This window comes from Martes martes, assembly GCF_963455335.1.
Source record: "Martes martes genome assembly, chromosome: 13".
Lineage (NCBI taxonomy): Eukaryota > Metazoa > Chordata > Mammalia > Carnivora > Mustelidae > Martes > Martes martes.
This window is the reverse complement of record NC_137901.1, coordinates 48882991-48892242: the sequence shown is the minus strand read 5'-3', so window position 1 is coordinate 48892242 and position 9252 is coordinate 48882991. Positions and strand designations below refer to the sequence as shown.

Here is a 9252-nt window from a genome sequence, read left to right as displayed (position 1 = left end):
TATGCCATCCGCTATTAATGCTGAATTGGTGTACCTTAACAGAAAAGTTCTGTGTCTTTGTCAGTTTTCAGGTACAGGAAAAACAAATTTTTTAACAGCAACAATAGTAAACCCTTATGTTTCACTTATCCACATGCCAGGAGTTAAGATCGCTCTAATATCCAAGTCATATCTCAGCAGCCAACCAGCAACAGTTCCCTGATGACCTGACCCTCCCTACATGTTCAGCCTTTACGCAACAGTAACTGGGGCTTGAAGGCAAATATACCCTCGAGGTATTGAGGCATTTGTACTGCCTATGAAACTCTGCTGTGTTAAGAGACATTATAATACAATCTAAGCATTCCTATATGGAAACTAGATATTTATATCTTCCAAGAGGTAGGTTTGCTTATACTTGCTCTTTAAATTATAAAAAGTATTCTATTCTGATCAGGGAATGGAAGGTCTGGGAAGGAAGACATACACATTCCTAAAGACCTACTTTGTTCAGGTCACTAAACTGAATACTTTATATATGTTAATTCATTTAAACTGTCTGTAGTAAGTGAGAGGCTGTGATTGGTAAAGTTAAAAATTATTTGCATAGGTCACATAGTAAGTAGAAGTTCCAACATTTGAACTCAGACCCAGTTCCAAATCCTACACACCTGTCCCCCATATTACACAACCTCAAAGGATTCAACCCAAGCCTTCTGCCAAGGTTCCAGATCTTTTTCCTTTTTCTTTTTTTACTTCAGTGGTCTTCAGAACTGCCTTACTGTCTATGCCTTGCCTTCCTATCAAGAGGTGGAATCTATTTCCCTACTCTTTGACTCTGGGTTGACCGTGTGACTTGCTTGAACTGGAATGTGGCAGAAGCAACGTCATGAGAGTTCTTAACTTGAAACTCAAGAAGCCTTGTAGCTTTTACTTTTGCACTCTTGGAGCCCTCTGCCACTAAATGAACAGACTCAGGGTGAGCCTGATAATGGATGAGGGGTCACTTGGAGCTGAGATGAGTCATCCCTGCTGAGGGCCCCCATGCATGGAGTTGTCCTGGCTGCTGACCTCAGATGCTTGAACAATTCCAGCCGGGACCAGGAGAACCACCCAACTTTGCTCAGCCCAAATTCTCAACCCACAGAATCGTGAGCAGAATGGTTGTTGTATTTAGCCACTAAGTTTTGAAATACTTTGTTATACAGCCAAAGCTAACTGATACACCCTCTCCAACTTAGATTCAATGATCCCTTATAGTTAAAAAAAGGGGGGGATGGTCCTAAAGGCCACTGAAAAGTTTACAGATCATTGCTTATTCATGTATTCTGCTCCTTTCAAGCCCAGTCTAATTCACTGTTAGAGTTATTGAAACCCAAATAAGGTGGGTCTTCAAAGCAGCTGACAGTGACCCTGTCTGGCCTACTCTTTTCACAGGCTCCTTGTGGCAAGAACAACTTCTCACAACTCTTTGATCGCCTCAGAGTATCTAGCACAAAACTTTCCTTATATCATACATTCTCCATAAAATTTCTGAATCAACAGAAGAGATTTTAACTCTCAGGGGAGCTAGAATCTTCCAAATGCTTTGAAGCACAGTGTAATGATAGCCAGAGTCATAAAAGTTGGCAATTTTTACAAATGATGGAAAAAAGCCTTGTGTACTCACAACCCAGGGCTTATGAAATTTAAACCTTGAGTTTCAACTACATTGTTTTTAAAAGCACTTCCTAAGTCTTGGGAGGCAGCTCAGGCCAAGTATAGAATCCTCAATTTAAATATGCACAAAAGGATTTATGATTTGTACTTTTTGAGCATGACTAAGTTTTAGCCAAAAATTGGAATCAAGCCTCACATCTAACTGGATGATGCTAAACATGGAAAAATGATAAATTCCCGCTATTAGTACAAATTTCACAAGAACAATAACTCTGGAAAATCTATCAAAATGTCTGAGAGACTGTCATTTCATGGACAAAATGAAAGATCAGAGTTAACTTGTTAAAATTGAATTAGTTCCTGTAGTATTTCCCCATTTACATAAAAATGTTTTTATTATTATAAACCCCACATCAGTTTTTCACACAGTGTTTCAAGTTTAACAAAAAATACAACTCCACTTCAAATGCAACCCAGAGTGTTCCAATATAATAATTACCATCAGTGATAAAAGACAGACACAAAAAAAGCAGTACTTTTCACAATGATTCTGCTTTAAGATTTTAGAGCTGAGGTTGAACCTTAAAGTTGCTAAGTCACTTGTAAAGTTACTAAAGAATACTATGTCATCATTGACTGGACATTAGTTATGTGTATCTGTAAACTCAGGTGGACAGAAGAGGCATGGATCGCTTTTGGAAAAATAAGGCTCACCTACAACCTGATTCTGAACATTTTCTACATTTGACATCTGAGCCAACGATAGAAAATGAGTGGATTCAAGGCTCAAATACTGAATAAGACATGAGGGTCACTATGTACTTTCTCAGGGGTTTGTAATGGCTATTTTTCCAAAGTACTCCTTTCAGTGGGCCCTACTACATCTCAGACCTGGGTCCTATGTCCATTCCTAGGTGATACTAATTTCATTCATTCATGCATCTAAAATCTGCTGAGTGTTTACTAGGCTAAGTGCTATTTCCTATGAGATGATTCAGTTATGCACCTTCCTGGGGAAAAAAGAAAGACAAAAGAGGAAGCAGAGAAAAATAATAATCTAGGGAATTGTTTAATCCATGCAAAATATAACAAGTATTTCTGAAACAAACATACAGGTAGATTTGTGCTTTATTCAGGACAAATTATGTGAAAAATGGAATAAATTTTTTACTGGTACCTGTATCCCAATTCTTCACTAAGATGGATCATATGAAGGATATACGATTCCTTGCTTGTTCCAGTGAGTCCAGGCAACAATAAGATAGTAGGTCTGGTGGTGGCATCCATATAACATTTACTGTTAGAATTATCAAACCAGTCCAGCGAAATCTGTCCTCCATCTGCAGTTTTAATAAGTTCACTGGAAAGAAATAAAAGAAATGAAACACTCATTAAGTGTTTCAAGTCATGTTTTAATATTAGTGTCTTAATTTTATAAATATATGACATGATTTTATCTGAAAAGAACTTTTTTACAGCATTCACTAACACACACTTATATCACTTTCTTTTATTACAAGAATGATATGAGATTAGTACTGTAAAGTACTTCCAGTAACACCACAAAAAGGCAGCATATAAAAATGAGCTAGAAGTATTTCACATATTTATCTTAATCATTTCCTCATTACTCTAAAATATCCAGCATTTAACCCCTATTTGATTGAGGTCACCCAAATAATTCATTAGGGAGTTATGAATAAGTAAATTGCTGATCTGATCACGGCTCTGGCCCTTTGACTCGATAATGCAGTCTTCCCACAAAGTATATTATAAAATTTCCTTCTTAAATACTTTAAAGTACTTCTTACAATGTGTCTATGAACTTAAAGAATTTTCCCAAACAGTGAACGTTCCAGGCAACAAAAGGAGCTCGAGAAAGACTAGATGACTCAGGGAAATTAATATCAGACACTATCAAAATTTCCTGGTTACTGATAAATTCTGGACCATATCTTTAACACCTCAAGGATATTAGCATCAAGAACCCATTTGCTTATTAACATGAAGTCCTTTTAGAGGAGTCCATCATGCAAAATCCAAATTAATTGGCATCATTCTTCATCCCATCCCCACTCCCAGCATCAGTGAATTGATACATATCATCAAAGGATCCAGGTTCTCAGGGACAGATGCATGCCACACTGGAAAAAAGTAAACCTCAAACACTTCTCTGGAAATAAACCGGTTACATCAAGGCACGCGCGCTCACACACACACAGAAACACATGCGCGCGCACGCGGTGAAAGATAATACCTGAATATTTTCCTGCAACTGAGTGTGTTTTGGGGGGTTGGGGGACAAACCTTCCTTTTCCAATCCCCTTTCTTTTCTAAATGCTTACTGGCCAAAGGTTAAACAAGGACTGGGAGTATGCAAACAAAACAAACCAAACCCCCCCTCAAAAAACAAAACAAAACAAAACAAAACAAAACCAACGCAAAAAACCCTGTGGTTTTGAAGACATTATTGCAAATGGAAATATACTTACTTCCTGTACTGCACCGATGGCTTAGAAGTGATGAAAGGTCTCAGGAGTGTCTGTCCTCGACTCTCCCAGCACCAGACCGTCGGGTAGTACGTTTCTGTCACCACAGGACAGTGGTTCTGGAGGAAGCGGCTGAAGCTCTCACCCCCCGTCACTAACTGGGGCTTCTGCGGGGAAAGCCAGTAGTTAAGGGTCCAGAACAAAGTTTCTTCCAACCGCAAACCAGAAACGACTGACTGGCCCATCGCGCGCGCGCTCCCTCCGATTACATCTCCTTCAAGAAGCCTGACACAAAGAATTCGCAGTCACAACGGACTTAAAGAGTGATTTACCAAACGCTTCGAGAGGAAAGCAAGAGTTAAGGGAGTCATTCTCAGAAGTGCTACAGCATTGCCAGGCAAGCGAATGGTGACGGGGCAGTACCCTGGCGCCTAGGTCAGCCGGGTCCTGGCTGCTGTCCGAGGACCCAGGCCGGACCCCCAGGGACGCGGACAAGAGCGAGCCCCCTTTCCCGCCCGCGCTCATAAGGGCGTCCATCAGATGCCCGGAAAGGGCAACAACTTGGGAGCAGCAGCACTCTTGCCTCCAGGACGGCCCTTGCCAAACGCGCCTGCGGCGACAGTTCCAGCTTGGCCGGCTGCGGTCGCTCCCGGGAAAGCTCCCCGCGGCCCCCGCCCCCGCGCCCGCGCCCGCGCCAACCCCTGGCTCACCTTGGCGATGCTGCTCAGGTAATAGCAGGCGTAAGCGACGCTGAAGCCCAGGATCAGGGATAAGCCCACTCCCGAGCCGAAGAACCCAACCCGGACTTGGTGCTCCAGGTAGAGGAAGAGCTCCCTGGAGAGCATCCGCAGGTCCATCGCTAAGCGCTGCATGGCCCTGCGGTGGGAGGCCAGTCGGCCGGCGAGCCACCGAAAGCAGCCGCGGCACCGCCGGGGACCCTGGACCAGAGCGTCTCTAGCCCGGCAGAGCGCAGCTTCCGCCAGCGGGCGCGGCCGAGCGGCCCCGGGAGGCGTAGCACCGCTGCTTGACGCCGCGGGCTCCGCCCCAGCTTCCCTGGAGCCGCCCCCACCGCCAGCCACTCAGGAACCTTCCAGAGGCGCGGATCCAAGCGCTGCCACAGTGGAGGCGGGCCGGGTCTGCCGGTCAGGTTGCAGCCATCCTGGGTGACCCCCAAAGGTGGGCAGAAATTGAGCGCGGACTTTGGAGAAGGAAATGGGCCTGGCAGTGCGCATTCCTGTCCCTGGCCGGGCACCGGCTCCAGTGACCTTGAACGATTCCGCACCGCGGGGGGTTTCGTTTCACACTGTAAACTAGAGATTTAGGGTGCCTCGGGGGGAAAAAAATTTGGTGTGTGTGTGTGTGAATGCCAAATATATGTCAGTAGAATGCGCTACGTGGGGGAAAAAATCCTCCATCCCCCAGAAAGTTGTTTCCCCCGAACACTATCAAAAGAGAAAAGATACTCTATAAACATTCAATAATGAGGCTATTCATACTTTAAATCTCTCTGAATCCTTTTAATTCCTTAGGTATGCCTTAAATGAGAAGTGGTTACCAAAAACAAATAAGGAGATCAAGCAAACGAACTGGGATTCGAAAATTTTTGAAGCCTATTTGTGTTTCGTTTGTGCTTTGAATTTGAAGACTTACAGAAATCCACAGTTACTTAACGTACGGACCAGAAACCATTTACGAAGTAGGTTTTCCTAGGCTTATTTATGGCAACACGACTAAACCGGAAAATAGAGGCATTTAAAAGGGCTAGAAGATTTAACAGTATATTATTAGGAACTCCTCCCACCTAGAGGTACCAAGAGTGGCAAGACTTAAACAGGCCAAAAGAAAAAGGTAAAGCCTGTAGAGACTATGAAAAATTTCACAAGATTGTAAATTAATCATAGTAATTAGTGATAGAAAAATGGGATGGGCCAGAAGTGAGCAACATCCTTGGCCTTGATTTGGTCACTATAACTTGATGGTTGCCAGCACCCAGAAAAATTTAGTTGCCTTCACTGAGCCTGTTTTTTTGTTTGTTTGTTTGTTTTTTAACGTGTAGAATAATAATTTCTACTTTACAGAGTCTTTGGGATACCTAAATGAAATAAGGTACATACTGGTCTTGCCCTAAGCATATGTAATTCTTTTTCACTCACTGGTTCTTGCATCTGAGCACACCCAGAAAACACAAATACACATGCTGGTTGCCATACTTGACAGTGTACATGCAACATTCTTTATAATGCCTGCACCCACCTTCTGCCCTGCCTACCAATAAATAGATATATTTTATTTTGCCTTAGTGTAAAGTGAAAATACCATAAAATACTTCATTAGCATCATGATGTGTAGAAAGTGGCTGACCTGGGAGTAAACAACTCTGAACTCATCCACCAAACTTAAGCAAACCATTTACTCTTTTGGAGCCTCCATTCTCTGTCTATAAAATAGGATGGAAGATGGAAGATGTCAAACTCTCTTCCCTGTTAGAAGAACATTCACAAACTTCCTTAAGAACTATTCCAGTTTAGGGGTACCTGGGTGGCTCAGTGGGTTAAAGACGCTGCCTTCGGCTCAGGTCATGATCCTAGCGTCCTGGGATCGAGCCCCGCATCGGGCTCTCTGCTCAACAGGGAGCCTGCTTCCTCCCTTCTCTCTCTGCCTGCCTCTCTGCCTACTTGTGATCTGTCTGTCAAATAAATAAATTAAAAAAAAAAAGAACTATTCCAGTTTAGATGAGGAAATGAGAGTTCAGACCCTAACCTGACCCCCCAATAACTTCTTCTGCCTGGTGTCTAGGCCTGTGTATAATTCCTTCTCCTTGAGTGCAGATAGGACCAGTGGCTTATTTCTAACTAATAGAATATAGTAAAAGTGATAACATGTCGCCACTTCTGTGATTATGTTCTGTTATGTGACTCTAGCTCAGCAGAGTGGAGATAAAAGGCTCTCCTGCCACCTTGAGGAAGCAAACAGCCATTTGAACTGCAGATGGAGAGGACCACGTAACAGGGAACTAGTGGTGGCCTCCATGGTGGAGCCTCTAGGTGACATCCACAAAAAGATAGGGCCTTTAGTCCTACAACTGCAAGGAAATGAATTCTGCCAACACCTTGAGTAACCCTGGAAGCAGATTCTCCCTCAGTCAAGCCTCCAGATGAAAACACAGCCTGTCCAACATCTTAACTACCACCTTTCGAGACCTGGAGCAGAGCCCCAGTCGAGTTGTGCCTGGGGCCCCTGATCCAGGGCAACTGTCAGATAGCAAATGTGTTGCTTTAAGCTGCTAAGTTTGTGGCAATTTGTTATGTAGCAATAGAAAACTAACAGAATATGTAAAAGTCCTACAAAAGCATTCAGATATTAATAAATATCAGTGGTTCATTTTTGCCTACCAATGTACAGTTGATCCTTGAGTAACATGGAGCTTTAAGGCACCAACCCGTGCATAGTCAAAAATCTGTATAAGGTTTTTTTTAAAGATTTTATTTATTTATTTGACAGATAGAGCACAAGCAGGCAGAGTGGCAGAAAGAGGGAGAGGGAAAAGCAGGCTCTCCACTGAGCAGGGAGCCCAATGCGGGGCTTGATCCCACGACCCTGGGATCATGAGCCAAACCGAAGGCAGCTGCTTAACCAACTGAGCCACCCAGGTGCCCCTGTGTATAACTTCTGACTCCTTAAAAACTAAATAGCCTGCTATTGATGGAAAACCTTACTGATAACATAATTGATTAACACATATTTTGTTTATTATATGTATTGTATACTATATTCTTTTGTGTAGCGTTTTAAAAAAGATTTTATGTCTTTATTTGTGAGAGAGAGACAGAGATAGCTATAGAGAGCACTAGTGGGGAGGCTCCCCGCTGAGCAGGGAGCCCAGTGCAGGGCTCCATCCCAGGACCCTGGGATCATGACCTGAGCCAAAGGCAGATGCTTAATCGACTGAGCCACCCAGGCACCCTTATACTATATTCTTATAGTATAGAGAAAAGAGTATAGAGTATAGAGAAATTCTTATAGCTAGAGAAAAGAAAATGTTATTAAGAAAATCCTAAGGAAGAGAAACACATCTACAGTATCATACCATATTTATAAAGAAAATCCTCGTATAAGTGGACCCATGCTGTTCAAACCCACATTGTTCAAGGGTCAACCATATTTATTGTAGGAATGTTTTAAATAAGTTAAAAATGTCAGCTTTTTTTTTTTTTTTAAGATTTTATTTATTTTCGAGCAAGAGCAAGAGAGACTGAACCAGGGAGGAGCAGAGGGGGAGGGAGCGGGAGGCCTCTGGGCTAAGCATAGAGCTCCATGTGGGGCTCCATCTCATGACCCTGAGATCATGACCTGAGCCAAAACAAAGAGTCAGATGCTTAACGACTGAGCCACCCAGGTGCTCTGATTTCAGCTCTTTTGATCAATATTCAAAATTAAGAAAACTATTAGACTTTTTAAAAAGGTTTTTATTTACTTATTTGTCAGAGAGAGAAAGAGAGGGCACAAGCAGGAGGAGCAGGCAGAGGGAGAAGGAGGCTCCCTGCCGAGCAAGGAACCTGATGCAGGGCTCCATCCCAGGACCCTGGGATCATGACCTCAGTCAAAGGCAGACACTTAACCGACTGAGCACACAGGCACCACCCCTCTTGAGATTTTTAATTATTTTCTTTATACATCTCCTTAATTAATTGTCACAATGAACATTTATTACTTTTTAAAAATTTTTTAAAAAGATTTTATTTATTTATTTGACAGAGATCACAAGTAGGTGGAGAGGCAGGCAGAGAAAGAGAGGAGGAAGCAGGTTCCCTGCGGAGCAGAGAGCCTGATGTGGGGCTTGATCCCAGGACCCTGGGATCATGACCTGAACTGAAGGCAGAGGCTTTAACCCACTGAGACACCCAGGTGCCGCCATTTATTACTTTTTAAACAGTAAAAAAGTCATTTAAAAACATACAAAATTAATTGTAAAGGAATAAATCATATGAAAAGATATATAACTAAAATCAGGAAAGTCCAAATATTCTAAGATGAAATGGAAAACAAGTTTTAAATAAGAAAACATCTCAGGGTGCCTAGGTGGCTCAGATAGTTAAGTATCTGCCTTTGGCCTGGGTCATGATCC

At 42.7% G+C, this 9252-nt stretch overlaps 1 protein-coding gene across 1 annotated transcript; it reads right to left on the bottom strand.

Moving 5' to 3' along the window:
* Window positions 1-733: 733 nt before the first annotated feature.
* On the bottom strand, window positions 734-5134 carry LOC308354407 (phospholipase ABHD3-like). Its single transcript, XM_080821831.1, has 3 exons — window positions 4838-5134; window positions 4131-4294; window positions 734-2998 (listed from the first exon to the last, which is right to left on the bottom strand). Exons 1-3 carry the CDS (start codon window positions 4997-4999, stop codon window positions 2806-2808), a joined length of 519 nt encoding a protein of 172 aa, XP_080677957.1. The 5' UTR covers window positions 5000-5134; the 3' UTR covers window positions 734-2805.
* Between the last annotated feature and the right edge of the window lie 4118 nt (window positions 5135-9252).

Excerpts from the sequence above, each read along its gene's own strand:
- LOC308354407 (XM_080821831.1), bottom strand. The coding sequence starts at position 4,999 with ATGCAGCGCTTAGCGATGGACCTGCGGATGCTCTCCAGGGAGCTCTTC. Across the intron at positions 4,295-4,837 it reads ACCTGAGCAGCATCGCCAAG|AAGCCCCAGTTAGTGACGGG; the intron begins GTGAGCCAGGGG and ends CTTTCCCCGCAG. Across the intron at positions 2,999-4,130 it reads CCATCGGTGCAGTACAGGAA|TGAACTTATTAAAACTGCAG; the intron begins GTAAGTATATTT and ends ATTTCTTTCCAG.